At 40.8% G+C, this 16,953-nt stretch overlaps 1 protein-coding gene across 16 annotated transcripts in view; it reads left to right on the top strand.

Annotated features, from left to right (window-relative positions):
- Positions 1 to 16,953, top strand: part of LOC115340598 (poly(rC)-binding protein 3-like) — a 149,835-nt gene that overhangs the window by 76,692 nt on the left and 56,190 nt on the right. For all 16 annotated transcript variants that reach the window (XM_030012441.2, XM_030012446.1, XM_030012442.1 and 13 more), the window contains one exon: positions 8,272 to 8,421. In XM_030012441.2, coding sequence (XP_029868301.1) covers positions 8,344 to 8,421 — 78 coding nt within the window. In that variant the 5' untranslated portion in view covers positions 8,272 to 8,343. The remainder of the gene's footprint in view (positions 1 to 8,271; positions 8,422 to 16,953) is intronic.

The following is a 16,953-nucleotide window of genomic DNA, read 5'->3' as shown; positions in this document are numbered from 1 at the left end:
GCTTCCATCTACAGGAGCTTTTAGCTGCCTGGCTTTTTCACATATGCAGAAGAGCTAGTTGGCTAGTGGATCTGTACAAAATATTGACATGCACACCCTGCTGCTTTTTTTTAGTTCATGGCAGACTGTAAAGATGCTCTCTGCATTCCTGCTAAGGTAATTCTTTCTGGAATAATTACAGAAAGGAGGAAAAAAAAAAAAAAAAAAAAGACTTAGATAGAAGAAAGGCAAAAGAATTTTCCATAGCCTGGAAATTACTTACTCCTCACAGGATCCCAGATCTGTTTGCTGAAGGCCATTATATAGCTTTTCTAGATTTCCTGAGACTTGATTTCCAGGCATTTGATAGCATTTATTACCTGTTTGACATGTGATGTTTTCTGAAGGGATAACTTTCTCTATTTTGGCAAAGGGTGTAGCTGTCTGTTCACACACAGCATAATATTTTTATATTAATTTATATTAGATAAGTATTTCATCATTGAATGTTGATATTAGGAAATAGTTTTGTGAACAATGAGGCAATAGTCTTTACTGTGCTTCTGTGAGTTTTCTTCCTGTAGTGAAGTCGTGATGCCATATTGTTTGCTCAAAAGGCTTTACGGAAAATGTTGTAAGTAGAAGCGTCAATAAATATGTTGCTGTTCATTTCCTTTAATTAATCAAAAAGGCAGCAACCAGTGACATTGGCTGAAGCATATGCTTTTTGACCAGCATGAGGAAAAGTGGTCCATTTAAAGAATGGGGTTCATATATGTCAAGTTCAGCAGCTAAACATCCATCAGTTGAGAACAGAAAAAATAAGTCATCTTTTGCTGTTCTCTTCAAAGGATTATTTGACATCTAGCGATCTTCGGCAAATGAGACGTTATTCGTGTAGAGTAAGGGTATTTCTCGTTTTAGGGAGAACACAAAGACAGCTTCTTCTATAGATAGGATAGGTTCTTCCTCTCACAAAATAGCGTTAACATATCCCTCAAGGAAAAACTAGCACCGCTTTACATACTTCATAAAATTACATTCGAAAGGCAGCACTCCTGGAGTCTTGCCAGTTTTTACACTTGCTATTGCCTTCAAAAGTTGTTCTGCTATTTTTTCAATCTGTTATTTCCTTATCAGTTTCACTCCTTTGCCAAACCTGCTACTTCCAGATATATGTAGTAACTACAGAGCTTAGCATATCAGAGATACAGAGATTTTTACAATAATTAGTAAAAGGAGCACATGGCTTGCTAAGGTGTGTAACTGTCTTGTTGGTAGCTGCTAACTCATGGAATAATGTGCTGCTCTTTAATGCCCTTTGACTTTTGAGCTCATATTTTACTACTTTTTTTGTAAAACAGGTATTTTCTATTTCTGTTTGTAAACCCACTTGCTGTTCTTTCAGTGGTCCATGTTCAGCTTACTTTCCTGTTGGTTAACTTTTATTTAGATCTCTTTGAGCATGTGATTTATGAATTTCCTTTTATTCTCTCTAGTGTTTGTTCAAATTTTGTTCTTGAGCTATTCCTTTATCTTCTTTTATCTTTTTAGTGAAAACCAGCTGACACACACACACACACACACACATGCTTTGGTCTGCTAACACAAAGAATTAATTTTCTCAGTTCTGGATTTTTGGATCCGTCCCAACTATCAACTTACTTAAAATGGGCCATGATATGACAATTTAATGGAGCCAGGTTCTGCAGATCTTGTTCACTTCATTAAGGACTTAGAGATTAACATTAAATCTATTTTGGGATATAAATGATCAAGATGTGAATAAAATGTATAATCTCATTCCTTTGTGTACAGTCTTCTAATAATTTGGGAGACGGAACTGGTAAAGTAGAAAGGTTAATACTGCACCTGCTTCCTTAGCTATTGTTCATTAATCAGATTCCCCTGGTGAGCTCTCTGTATAAAAATGGAGTGCTTCAAAGTGTGATTTCTCCTTTTCCAAATAGTTATTATTGGGAGAGAAATCCTTTGAAGAGTTGTCATTGTTATTACTGTTAAGTTATTGTGGGCATCCTGTGAGCTTTTTGTTCTTAGTAACCTCACAACGATATGGTTTAGTAAGAGTAAATGTCTTCATCCTTCAGTTGACACAGAAACTGAAGATGTGTATGTTTAGCAAACGGCCAGTCGTCATCTTTTGCTTCAGCTGAGACCGTAAATAGCTGCTGATTGTTATCACTTTTCACAGTTTCTGAAAAGAAGTTCCTTGAAACAAAATAATACAACTGGAGCTGGTTTTGCTTTTGATTTCACTTTGGGTTGTGCCTTTTTTTTTTTTTTTTTTTAAACTTCTGCCAGTGTTTTTCTGTATAATTACACTGTTTAGTCCTTTGACATCCAGAGATGCTACTTTCAAGTGAAAAGCCATAGATAATAAACGCTTAGCTTATCAGAGAACTTGAAAGCAAAGTAGTTATTTCTTCATTTGATAGCATGAACCTTTCTGTGGCAGACAGCTTATTTTTAATTTTAAACCTTACCTATACAGCTGAATCTGTCAATTTCTATTGATAATGTCATCAGTTCTTATCCTGTAGTAATTTTCTTATGTTCCTTTCGGTCTCCTTCTCCTTTCCTATATTCCCTCCAGTTTAAATGAAAGACTAAAATCATGTAAGTAGCATAAATCTGTCCCCGAAGAACTCTGCTCTGCTGAAAGCACAGGTCCTTTCTTCTCGTGATGATCCCTGGCAGTGTGCTTCTTCCAATTCCCGGGAGGTCTCCCTCCACCTGGAGGCTTCTGATCAAGAGGACTTAGCTACAGCCTTTTCATGGCTTCCCGTGTTTCAGTTTTCTCTGTTCTTTTTTGTTCACTCTCACTATCTTTTTTTCCTCTTTTTTTTTCGTTAAGAATTCTTGCTAAATAAACCAAACTCTGAACTGTTTCTTCAAAACATCAGTCTGTTACTGTCCAACTTCCAATTCTTCATAACTCATGATAATTCTCTTTGTCTTCAGGTTACTCTGCTCGCGTCCTAGTCTCCTTATTCAGCTCCTGTCTTTGCCTGCCCCCATCCCTATGGGTTTATCATCTGCTTAGCTACCCCTCCTTTGGGATGTTTCCATGTATTATGGAAATAACAGATTTACTGTGAGAGGCTGGATGTTCTTATGTTTCCTTTATTGAAGTTTTCTTCTTCTTCTAAACCTACCGATACATGGGAACTAGATGACTGAGTTTAAGTGTCCTCATTTAAATTAGACATGGCTTCTGCCGAATGTCACTATAATTTCCCCCATTCTTTTTTCTTTGTTAGAAACATTTTTTCTTCCAGTGGAACAACTGGAGTTTGGTTTTTTGAATTTCATCTGTAGATTGTTCCTTGCTTTCTTCATAATTACATCTTTCTGTTGATGGTGATGAAGCACCATAATTAGGTTCAAGAGTCCCTTTTGAGCTCAAGCACAGGGAATGCTGTGCTGGGTGCTCTGACCAGTTTCATCTTTCCTGACAGGCATACGATCAAGATTTCACGTATCAGAGCAGGCTTCCTCCTTCAGTGTTTTCAGGTGGTTCTTCCACATTGATTCTTCTCGCGTGATTCTCCGTATCAGCCGTCTGAAGCTTCATTTCTCTCTTTCTCCCTGCCTTTCTCCGTCTCTCCTCTCTGCATCTCTTTCCTTTCCAGCACACCTCTGTGACTGTGCAGCTCCATCCCATTTCACCACGTGCACACTCTCTCTTTCTCTCCCTCCTCCCTCTCATTCCTCTGGATCTTCCAGATGAGTAGCTTTCTTGGCAGATTCACGGATGTCAAATAATTTATTGTGGCTTTAAACTCAGAGATCAATTGCCTGATGTCTACCTTGGTACTATGTTGATTTTATTCATCTTTGGCATCCCTGCCTGTTGTGGAGTCAAAGGCTTTCTTATCCTGCATGCCTGAAGTGGTCACCTTAGAGATTTAAAACATTTTTTTTTTTTTTTTTTTTTTTTTCCCCCAGCACTGTGCAGCCATATTCTCTGCAATGGTCTGCTTATTTTCTTGGGGGAGGGGATTAGTAGGCATGAGGAGTAGGAAGCAAGGGGGTCACGAGGTTGACTTTCCATGGCTTCAGGCAGCAATTTCACACTACCCCCTCAGCCACGTGGATTCCTAACCTCCACGTGTGTGTGTGCGTGTGGGTTGTGGCACTGCCCTTTGGCTGTATAGTTCATCCTGTAGCTTTTATTAATTCAGTGAAATCCTTGAGAAACTGTGTTGTTCTTTGTGGTAGTCTGATGAACACGTGGCTTAGGTGCTTGTTGTTTTAGTCGCTTAATCTACCAACAATTATTGAAAAGCCGTGTTAGAAAATTGGTGGTCCTTATGTGATGAATAGTGAGCGTATAGGACATGCCATTTTATGCCAGCTTGGGATAGCTAATATTGAAAGTGTATAGAAACGCATACTTACAGACAAAAGGCATTTGCAGAAGACTACGTGTCCATTTTATTGGCGTTTTCAAAAGGTTGTTTGGTGTTTTTTTTTTAATGCATATGGATGCCTTTTTCTACCTAAAGAGAAATTTTCACTTTTTACATGATAAACAGCAGTGGAAATGTCCTCAGAAGTTCACGCTCAGCCCCACAGGAGGCAAAGATCTGCTGTTTGCTGGGAACTATCTGATGTTATCTACTTGCCTTCGTTCCCTGGGCGTGATTTTTTTTTTGCTTGTTACCTGGAGCTGCAGAGCCCTGGATCTTGGATTTTGTGCATTCTGGTCCATCCTCTCCCAAGGTCAGAAGGAGGATGTTGTCCAGCTGTCCTCCTGTCGTTGCCAGCTCTCTGCTGAAGGCAGAGTAAAACGCATAAACCCTCACTTCTAACATTCAGCTATGCCATTGACTGTATCTGTCTGTACGATACTCTCTGCTCACCTGTGGAGTCCCCTGACTTTCCTCTGGCATCAGGAAAAGTGTGACATATTGATTTTTTTCATAGTCTGAGACTCAACTCTCCCAGCCCCCGGAGTAGCCGGGAGACCACATCACACAGAGCTTGAGAAAGGAAAGCCTTATGTATTTAGCCTTCTCTTTGCTCAGAGACACACGCGTAAGCCAGGAACATAGTAAATTGTTCGAAATGCTGATTTTGCAAAGGAGAGGGAAATTATTTTACTGATTTAATATTCATGATGTGCTCATATATTACAGCAGTAGGTTTATAAATACATAGATGTATTGCTGGCTGGTAGGAGGCTTTGTAGAGGAAACCATTCTCTTCCTTGTGCCGTGGTCTGACATCTGCATGCACACAGAGATCTAGCCCGGCACGTGTTTGCAATGATGCCTGCGGAAAAATTTGCTGTAATTAGTTAAAAATAATAAAGTACAACAATGCATTTTATTTTAGTCTGTCTTTAAAACTGAAATACTCAGGTAATTAACAGGCGTGTAGGTTTACTTTATAAATCTGTAAATGTTTTACCAGAACACTTGGACTCTCAGGACAACTGGGGCAGTTGTAAATGACCTGGCATAGTAAAAACTCTTCTCTCTTCATGGTATATGTATAGGTTTCTTGTATTCTTCCTTATCATGTGAGGTTGCCTTTTTTAATTCATTCCCTTTGTATCTCACACAGCTGCCTAACTCCTTGCAGGCACACACGCTCTCAGCCCTCCCCCAGACATCTGTTCTGTTTCTCAGTACCAGGTGCCAGAGTTTGAGCTTGTTGGGAGGTGGGGCAAAGACAAAATCTTTTTAAAAAAATTAGATGGCAGTGATATTTTTAACAGTATTTGTGGTGGAATTTCATTTTTAACTTCTGTTTTTAAAAAGAACCCAAAAGGCTTTGGCTAAAAAACACAGATTTTTTTTTTTTTTTTTTTTTTTTTCAGGTTTTCTCTGGAAATGGTCAGGCTTGGGTGGCAGTGGGTTTGTTTTCTGAGAAAAGGCTTTTGTCCCAAATTTTTCCCGAAGTGAGCATACTGCTGTAACATCACAGCAGTAAAAGGCCATAGCAACTGTAAACCTGTAACTAGTCTGGGATTATTTTTCCCACTTGGGAATATATTTCATTAGAAACATAGCTGTACCTTCATCACTAAATTTTGGTCCACAGAAGGTCTTAAATACCTTGCTTCTACTTGAAACACACCCGTTATGTGAAATCTTCCAAGCATACCCTAAGGTACCGTGAGTTTCTAGAGATCTCAGATGGCCAGTATTCCTCCCATAAAGTCCAGAATGCTGTGATGTATTCTACTGTTTATGTACCAAAGTGCTCCTGTTTGGCGTTTTGGTTTGGGTTTGGGGTTTTTTTTTGACAGAGCCTTGGGACATTTTCCTCTCACCCTCTTGCACACATGGTGCATCAGAGACATGGCCAGGCTGCTTCTGTTTTCTGCTTTCTCACCCAGGCACCTTGCTTCTCTTCTGCTTTTCTCCATCTGGATAGGTGATATGGAATGTAAGTGATAAGCCTCGAAATGTGGAATAAATGGGATTTATTTCAGTGGCTGTGGTCTGGGTGGTGGAGCGTATGGTATGAAATACACTGAGTCCATGCTGAGTTAGGGGAAATCAACTTTGGCAATGGAGCAGGTAGGCAGGAGCTGCTCTGTGGTAGCAACTAATGAATTTGCCTTTAGGAAGGAGGAGTTTAAGTTACTCTTTCTCCCTCTTTCTTTTCACCTCTCTGCACGTCTGCCTCTTATTCTGGCAGTCACTGAAGGCTCAGAAGCTCTTCGTGGCCCTAAGTACTCCTGCAGAGACTTGAGAGAAAACTCGGCATCTTCCAGTGTACTTCCCAGCAGCAAAAATATCAAGAGGGGCTTGGCCACTCGCAGGCTCAGGCTGAAACGAGAACCGTCGGCCATCAGAGGAGTGACTGTCTGGGATGGTCTTCAGATAACGCACAGAGCGCAAAATGTGTAACAAGGGGAAATGACAGTCAGCAGATTTAAGCCAGATAAAGTGGAGCACTTTTCCCCACACTAATAATTAATGTGTGAGGCCAGAACTTTCAGAGACCAGATGTATGGATTCAAGAAGGGATTAGACAAATTCATGCTCAACTAAGATGGGCTTTACCTTGGTCTAGTATGTCAGTGCTTAGTGGCTCTTAAGATGGATTTTAATCAGTGGATGAAACAGTCTGCATGATACTACTTCTGGTGTTTTTAGGGGAATGATCTCGTAGGTCCCTCCGGTAGTTTGGTCCCATGCCCGAGCGGTCTCTACAAGGGGACAACAGCCTGTCACCCCGGTGAGACACCGCTGTACGCTCCGAGCCACAAAATGGTTGTCCCTAGGGGTGCTCATTAGCCAGTGCCCAAGCTAGTCAAATTTTTGGGAAGCTCCAAGGTGCAAAGCTAATAGGGTTGTCATTAATAAGGGATGGTTACTGAGAGGCGTGATGTCTGTTTAAGGGTTTCATGCTCTATAAGATAGGCCTGAAAAGGACAAAAGCGAATAAGGAGTCTCTAAGCCTTTTCTGCTGTGGAATTTGCCTGCCCTTGGTACTATTCCTTCCTGCCCCCATTTTTGTTTGTACTGATAAATGTTCTTGCATGAGTAATCTCATAACGCATCTTGTTTATCCCTTCAAAGCCAGTCCTTGCAGCTTTCATTGGCATTTTAGGATATTTAGGACTTTGTAAATGACTGAAAATCTGCAATTTGTCATTAGGATTTAAGAAAAATCTTACTTCTACTTAGGACTAAAGCTCAGCTTTGGTCTTTGAGGGTCTGAGCCACCTCTGGGCCTGGTAGACAAAAACAAAGTCAGACAGTGCCCAGATTTACAGCAGCAAGTGGCTCTTAGTTACTCAGATGTCTTTGATAATGTGTCATCCACTGTTGCTGGCAGGGATCAGTGTTTAGGCTCAGAATTAATTTCTCTCTAGCTGGAGAGAAAACAAAAATATCTTGTTTGCAAGAGCAGAAAGAGAAAGAGGTAGTAACAGGGAGAGAAATGAAAACAGCACCAGGCATGTGTAAAAATGCATATATATATATATATATGGTTAACAAAGAGAAAATGCTGTTCAGAAGAAAATGCTGTATTGCACTCTGTTGTGCTCTGTACTTTCAGCTTTGAAATACAGGAAGTTTAAGAGAATTTTTAAGGTTTCAAAGGGGAGTTTATCTTGTAATTGGTGAAGGGCTAAAGAGTTGGTCAGGGAGGGATAATAATCAAAGGAGCCTTTTCAGCACTAAACTGTAGTCCAGAAAATCAAAGGGAGGAATGTTAATTGGTTTGTACAACATGATATTCTCAGTTCAGAGTAGCTTCAGCCGCTCAATGGTACTTTTTCTTTTTCTCTCCCTTTCTTTGTAGGTTGATTAAGTGAATAGAAAAAAAAAAGAGAAAAACGAAGCTGCTTCCAAGTATTGAAGATACAAGGCCAGGATGAACACGAAGGACACAAAAGTGACTGAAGGAGGTCTCAATGTCACGCTTACCATACGTCTTCTCATGCATGGCAAGGTGAAGCATTTACTGTTGCCACAGCAGTTGCCTGTGTATTGAGCGAGTGTGTGCAGTTACCGTCAGAACCTGACAGTGCCATTAACAGAGGGTCTGCTCCTCCTCCTCCCACTTGAGTCAAAACCACCATTGCCATCACCGAAAAATCACCCGCTGCCTTCCAAGGCATCACACTTAAGTTTGCACTGCAACCCGAGTTCATTGGAACAAACCCCGCCTGTGAAAAAACCCGTTTTGAGCAGATCCGGCGGCAAAAAAAGAGTTCTTTCACTGATAGTTAGCCAAGTGTGGCAGACCCTTGCATAAGGCTGACCTGCATACGGTTTGCCTTTCTCATCATTTGCTGGATTTTGCAGGGTTTTTTTAAGATACCAGAACATTGACTTGCGTGAAATAACTGACACAGAATTACTGTCTATTTCTGTTGAACGCGAACGGGATAGTTCTTCATTATTCCGCTGTAACATCTTATTAGAGCGAACCCCCTGATATACCAAGCATTCATCCAGGTCCCCTGCGGGTTTGTTTTGGAAGGTTGACTGTCATTTCGTTTCTGTCCAGCGCAGCACTTAAGCTTGCAGATAAGTGTGAAATCTGTGCCATGGACAAAGTGCCAATTCAGTATTGTCAGACTTAACAGTCTGATAGCCGTTTATTTCACATTGCCAGATCACAAAATGGGCTTTTAATTAAAAACCACAATTCATAGGTTCGTTTGTATTATTTGCATCAGGCAACAGCAGGCATTTTTAGGCTTAATGAATGAATGTTATATAAAGGAGCTGGTTTTGGCCCTTTCTTAACAAGGAACAGTGAAAATATATATATCTCTCTCTCTCATTCTGGAGATCGAATTTGTATATATAAATCTAAAAAGTATTTTTACTCCTAGAATTTAATTTAATAACTAAAATACATTTACATTTTAAAACAGTGCATGCTTTCAACCAATGGCATGAACACACATATGATATGCCCGTAGCAAAAATAGGAGACTAAGGTATCTCCCTTTGTATTTTACTTATGGAGCTGCTAAGAAGTATGAGGGGGTACATTTTAAGTTTGCAAATGAAGAAAGTCAGAAATTAGGTTATGTCAGATCAAATTATGTATTTTCTCAGAAATAATCTGTTTTGTTTGATTTTTTCCCCTGAAATATTCAGCTTCAGGCAGGCATCTGGTGTGTAAAATCTGCATCTTAAATAGGGATCTGTCAAACAAATTTAATAACAGTCTCTCTTACCAAACCCACCTAAAATCTGTATGCATGTCTACACTCAAAATTAGGTCTTAAGGGTTGATTCTACCAGGTTCTGATCCCAATCCAGAAAAATGTTTGAACTCATCCTTATCCTGGTGGGTACACGTAGCCCTACTGGTTTCTGTCAAATTCCCATGTGCTTAGGCGTGCTTTTTTTCAGCCTCTGTCAGACATATCTGCTTCTTTCAGAATCATGCCTTTAAAGCAAAAATCAAGTATCTGTCATTTTCAGGACATTTTAGTTAAACCGCGGACTAGGGGGTTCTTTTGAACCAAAAATTTTTTTTGAAATCAGAAATGAAATTAGAAAAAGCTACTTTTCTGTGTTAAACATCGATGGTTGGGTATGCAACCACTTTTAAAAATAACAGATGTTATGTGTCCAATCTTCAATGCATACGTAGCCCCAAGTGTCTAAATTAAACCCATAAAAGCTATGAAGTTCAAATTTTAAGCGGGAGTATACCATGCATCCTCAGTTAACAAGGCACAATGGGTATACTGTTAACTCTACTATGCTCTAATCACGTATCCTATTGTGCCTAAGTATTGCAAAAAGTACGTTAAATCAGAATTTATTTTGGTGATAAAAGTCAGACCCTTATGGTTACTTTGGTGTCATTTCTGTGATTTAGAAATGATAATACGGAAGAATGAAGGATGTCTGAGTCAATAGGAACTCAGTGTGAGAAGGTCACTCTGAAAGCTGTATGTGCCTCTGAAAAAGAAGAAGAAGCATTTTTCTAGGCTCTTCCTTAAGATTTGTTGTGGTAATGACATCGGTGGAAATTGCTGATCTTTAATTAGTATTTCTAGACAAAACAATTAACTGAAGCAGAGCTGGAGCTGTAAATAACTGGTCATAACTTGAAAGAGGGGAATTAAAAGGTGGTTTTTAAAAATAACAGTAGCAAACTGGATTCAGTTAGATAATTTTAAAGCAAGATCATTTTAAAGTTATTTATTTATTAGTGTGTTTCATGGAAATATGAGGGTCTATCGCCACTGACCTTAACTCTGTCTCTAAACCTTTATTACCAGTGTACCTTTGCATAGGGAAGGTCTATGTGCTTTGTGATATTTGCTTTCATTTTGATTGAAAGTCCGTAACTTGTGCTACTGTGCTTAGTTATCTCAGCTGTAAATCCTGCAGACTTAGGGAATTTTCAGCATGTATTTTTCTTGTGATTTGTATAGGGGCTTTAAGTCAAGGATGGACATCTTAATTAGGCAATTAAGCTAAATTCTATACCTGCAGACAGAAAAATTGGGATTTGTATGAACGGACAGCCCTCTGCAAGAGGATAGGGAATAAAAAAAGCACCTTGAACAACAACAAACAAAACGAGTGGCAAAAAATCAAAGGCAACGTTAGCGTCTGGTGAAAGGAAAAGAGCTGGGAACAGTCCCGAGCTCCAGAACAACCCAGGATCAGCGCTTCCCTGCAGGTGGGACACCTCTCCTCAGCACCTTTGCTTTCTCGTGCTTTGGGGAAAGAAGCGGCTGTAGGTCCAGCTGAGCTCCGGCAGGGCTTTGTGCAGGATCCTACGGAGGAGGCTGGGATGGCCGCTTGGAGGAGCGGCTCGGCCGCAGAGTAGCGAGATTTGGGAGCAGCTGGCTGGCAACGAGGGAAGGCACAGCCTCGATTTTCTCAAGGCAGAAAATGTGATCTTAAGGGAAGGCACCGGGGTTTTTTTCCACCTGTGGAAGCAGCAAAAAAGCTCGTGCGGGCCCAGCAAGAAGCAAACCACTGCGAGGTATAAAAGGTTAACCTTGGGGTAAATGTTTCCAGGGCCTGATAAAAAAGGTGTCCTCCTGAGCCAGGACTTCAGAGAGTGTGTGATGGTGTAAGATGAAAAGCCTAATTTTCATCTTACGCCGTGTTACATCAGTAAAAAGGCTACGATATGATAGTGTGACGGCCCCGAAGAGAAACCAGGAGCAACACAGAACATTTGTCATACTTTCCTGCAGTGAATTAGAGGGCAGGTGTTAGGGAGTACGCCACAAGGGCAGGCAGTGCTCGGGTGTTCTTCGCATCCACAGAGAAGCGGCTGTCTCTGCAGGGAATTTTAAAAGCAAAATTAGGAAAAACTTGTTAGGCGGATGCGTGAGGAGGGAAGGAGGCAGCCCGGCAATGCCGCACCATCCCTTACTGGAGGCTTTTAAGGACAAGTTAGACAAAAATGAATACACCCTGTAAAGCTGCCATGGCACCGCAGCCTCTGCTGCTCGGGACCTTTCTGACCGAGTTACCTGAATGCTGCTCTGGAGAGGGCAGGAACGGGAGAGCCTTTTGAAGCATGTCCAGGAGTTGGGTATATAGGGTATATTAAATAATGCAGAGATGCATTGTCATCTTTTATTAATGAGAAAGATGCACCACATTAAGGAATAAAACTGTTTCATGCATTTCAGTAGAGAAAAACAGGGAATATGGACTGGGGCTGTTTACGTTGCCCTACTTCCGTATTTTCCATCTAATTCATGCTGTTTCTTGAAGTAAAATAAGTAAAATCACTGTGTAGGGCAGACAAGGGAATGGGTACGGATGTTTTAGTACCTTTGTCTGCTTTAAAAGTATAATTTCTGGGCAGGATTAGAATATTGCAGGGATTGCAAGATTTCTGCTTCCAGCAAAGGCTAAAGTGGCAGCATTTACCCAGATCAGATCAACATTTTTGAAGGGCTTAAGGAACACAAATTGAGTGTATGTGCATTCATGGGCAAACAGTCCCCAGCTATCAGATCTCTCTGTAAGGAGAGGCAGAGCTCATGCTCCAAAAGAAATGTGCCTTTCACTTTTTCTTCCTTTTTTAATTTTTATAAAAATCGAACTTCTTTTGGCTACCTGCATGTTACAGGGTCTTTGATGGAGCTCGATGTTTCTTATCATTATTTGCTCACTGTGTGTTGAATTTTTTATTCCCGTGGCTTGTGGCTGTTTTTTTTTTTTTTTTTTTTTCTTGCTTACTGCCACAGGTAATGAGGTTGGAAGATTGTAGAAAATTGTAGCCTTGCCCACAGGTATCTGCCAACATACCTTAGTAATTGACATCTACAGTGCTCCTCTTCTAGTTTTGGTCAGTTCGTACCCAGAAAGAAATAACTCTTGAAAAAGCACCTACTTTGACTATACTGGATAATGATTACATGATTTTGGACTGGTTTGGATTTGTACACAGCCAGTGGTAATAGGCTGATTAAGACCCTAAAGACTCACCGTTAAAGGTTAATTTTGGATGTGGATGGTAAAGAGACTGTGCTGGTAGAAAGATGTTAAATTTCAGGAGAGCAGCTTAATGGAGATTTAAAAGTCGGGTCCATGAGGTGGAACAGGAGAAAATGTTCAAATGTGCCAGCATGGAAAGGGCAGCAGGGTCACGAATCCACTTTGGTCTCCATCTCGTAGTGGTGGCACAGGAGTTTCTGTTCCCTCCCTCCAGTACAAACCTGCAGAAGTAAAAATGCAGCGTTTCCGAAGACGCTGTGTGAAGGTGTGCGTCGATGAAACCATACTGGGTGCAGTGAAGTCTGCAAGAAGCCAGTGTAGACTGTATTAATCCATTGAGTCTGAGGAATCTTTTGGAGAAAGGGGAAGGAGTTCAGAAATAGGAAACAAAATGGATTCATAAAGTCGGATGGTTAGGAAGAAGGAGGAAATCATTTACAGGTAGGAGGAAGGAGGGAAGGGAATACTGGCAGGGAAGTAGGACTCTTGCCAAATACCGAGAGGTGTAAATTGGAGAGTTGAGGCAATTAACTGGAGAAGGTAGTTTAGAAGATACATGTGCAGTGAGAGAAGGAAATCTGGAAAGCATAAAAGGCTGAAAGGCATCAGATGCAGCAGTGCCTAGAGAGTGGCACGTTTGGGATACGCTGAGTTGGAGAGGAAAGCTATTGCAGCAAAAGCATATGCAATTTTGGATGTATAGCATTGGTGCATCGTGGGGCAAAGAGAGGGTAATTACCTTACTGTTCTTCTGGCAAAATCACACCTGCGGTTCTGTGCTCAGCAGCAGGTGCCACGTGTGTGAGTGATGTTGAAGACGGAGCAGAGAGGGAATTTGCAGAAAAATAACAAAATTTTAGGATGCTGAGGAGACTGTGTCTAGCTTTCTTCAGACATTCTCATAAATACCTGGAGAGAATAAATAGCGTAATGGGGTGTCGTTATTTTGAATGATACAAGTGCTTGTGGCTGGAAATAATGGGATAAAATATATTTTTGAAAATAAATCCTAATAAGGGAGTCCCAAGAGAAATTCCTGGCATTGAGATTTTTATGAGGTTCTAGAAGTCTCCTAAGCAGATTTTAAACATGTCTGGGGAAGAGCAGCACAGGTATTATGCAGAATGTATAATCTGCATTGATGGAGGAAAGATACGATGACTGAGTGGAGCTTTTCCTTCCCTGGTAACATTTGCTCAATGTTATGTTTCTCATAGTTTCAGCAGCAGTGAATTAGAAACATATACCTTCAGTCAAATGTTCAGGTTTGGACAAAACCCTATGAGTGCCTTGATTTTTAGGTGCTAAACTTCCAGTACTTAAAGCTTAATTTTAGTTGCCCTGAGGAACTCTATCTCCCAATGGTTTCCGCAGGATCAGTGGGTGCCCTGTGGCACTGGAAGGACTGGTTACAGTGGACTTACATCCAGCTTCAGTGGTCACTTTCAGACATGTTGGTGATTATTTTGTGATGCTATATATAGAATTTTTTACAAGAAAGAAAATTTAGACTTATTAAGGTGATTGCTCACACTTAACAGCTCAAATATAGACAGAATAAAATCATGGAGAAAACTGCCTTTTCCATCAGTATAGATAATAGAGTTTTAGCATCAGGGATTTCTTTTAGTGACCACTTTTTTGTGTCTGCTTAATAGCCCCCTGAAAGACTGTAAAGCAAGCACAGAAATAATTTTTCCCCATCTTGAAGGTAATGCCCTTCTACTTCCCCATTTTTTTCTTTTATTTTTTACTTATTAAAATACAGAATACAACAAAGTAGCTTTAAGAATCACCTTGTCAGTAATTTAATCCAAGCAGTAAAATGCCAACCAAGCCAATGTTTGTTCTGTTCTTTCTAGTTTCCACGAACACTGTCAGGGTATTATGAGGATTGACTGTCCTGCCTATTGCTATTATAGTTCTTGTTTTGTTTGTTTGCATTACTGTGGTACCTAAGAGCTCTAGTTAGGGAACAATACTCTGTGTGCAAATACACAACACAAGATGGATGTCCTTTAGTGTGTTTGTAGTAACAGCCGAGAGTTTCTCACTAGCCTAAAAAATCAACGGAAAGGACAGAGGTCTTTGCCCCCAGCCCCTGGGCACTCTGTGTCCCCCAAAACAATCTCCATAGCCAAATTTTCCCACTTGTGTCAAACAGAATCTCCTCATCGGTCCACAGCTGTAATGAACTGAGATTGCAGAAGGCACATGCAGTGCTTCAGCATCACAGGCAGAGGGACAAGCAAAGGAACAGAACTGGGGTTTGGGTTGTTTTTTGGGGGGAAGGCTGGGAGGTTTGGTGTGAAACTGAATGTCAATTGGTTACCCATCTGTTATCAGAAGGCAAATGAGAAATGCCCATTGGCACAACTGCCCCAAAAATGGTCGGTGGACCTGTGGAAGATTCATAACTCTGGCACCTCCATCAGAAAGAACATAATTTGAAGGTGTCCTCATACACTACCACATTTGTTAGCATGAGATCTGTCTCGGTAAAGGCTTGGACTGCAGTGCCTTGCTAAATTAGGGCTGTTAGCATCAGACAGTGACTACTGAAGCACCACCTAGGAACATGAGATGAGATCTCCCATGTCAGTGAGACTAATCCCACATAATCCCAGAACACAAATCAGACTCTCAGTTTATCCGAGGCAGCCGTTTGTTCCCTGAGGTAGACACGTTACATCATGTTTCCCAAACCTGACTTTTCTTCCAGTCTTTGAAAAATGCTGATGCCCCACGTGCTCCATGCAAACACGTTGTTCAGAACATCTTCGTGGAACGTGTTCCTGGGGTCTTCCATGTAAGCGTATTCATGAGTTTATACAAGTATTGGCAGCTCTATCCTCAGAACAAGGCGAAGAGAGAGAGTTGGGTTATGTTATGCCTCTTTATGGACGAGATAACGACAACCGGTGCTGGTCTAGAAAACTTTATCAGCACAGATGTTGTTTGCTGTTGCCGGGATCCCTCCTTGTCTTGTGATGGATGTGCTTCCCCACCATGGAAGGCTGTATTTCTCTCCTTTCAATGCTTTTCTAGCAAGTTTTTTTGCTTGTAGAGTCCTACTGGTTCTACCTTATTCTTGCTCATAGAAAGCAGGTAAGCGTATGCAATCAAAGTGTTGCCTGAATGAATTGCAGGCTTTGGGATGTGGCCTGTGCTTCGTCAGATGCTTTGGGGTGAAATACAATACTCTTATATTATTTCTTAAACGTGTTTTTCTTCTAGACGTGGCTTTATCTCAGGGCTCCTGTGAGGTTAGTGTTCCATTCGCCCTGTAGTGCCAGTAATAGGAGCTGCATGCCCCCCAGTAATAGGGCAAGGCCTGGGCTTTTCTATGGACCTGGAATAGCTACCTGTTTTGTTTTGATTTCCTGGGACACACTAATTATATAACTAGCCTCATGCTTAGAAAAATGATGGAATTTCACGCATTATGTTTACAGATCAAAGGTTAATCTTTAAACCAAGGTTTGTTACCATTTGTTAAGCCACTTCTTTTCTTAACATGACTAATTTCTTTCTCCTGTTATTCAAAAGGCACACCAGATAATTGATTAGGAAATAGGTTTGTCTTACAGCCTGTTTTATGTCTTTGTTTAGTCATTCGCACCATCAAGAGCCCTGGGAAAGCCTTAGCTTGCAGACTTCTCTGCTGCCACCTTTTGTTGTGTTGGTGCTGCCTTGCCCTCGCCACAGATGACGATGCAAAAACTGCAAAAATAGCTTTCTGCTCTTTGATGGGCCCACCGCTCCCCAAGTGTTCGTTAAGAGCAAAACTCATCCCATTCATGCGAATATAATGTGCAAATAATATTATATGTTGCATTTCAGCATGAAAGAAAGCATCCCCTGGTTTTACCATTGCCTTTCCTCAAGTTATCTGCGATGAAATGGGCGGTTGGCTAGCAATATACTTTATTGATACCGAGCAGTCTTCCAATGTTTCTTGGTGAGGTTCACCTCTTGTCGTTTTATCTGTTTTATTAGAAATGGCGTACTAAGGAAAATCATAGTCATAAATGAACTC

Source organism: Aquila chrysaetos, chromosome 4, assembly GCF_900496995.4.
Source record: "Aquila chrysaetos chrysaetos chromosome 4, bAquChr1.4, whole genome shotgun sequence".
Taxonomy (NCBI): domain Eukaryota; kingdom Metazoa; phylum Chordata; class Aves; order Accipitriformes; family Accipitridae; genus Aquila; species Aquila chrysaetos.
The sequence above is the reverse complement of the archived record's forward strand: the minus strand, read 5'-3'. Positions and strand labels throughout refer to the sequence as shown.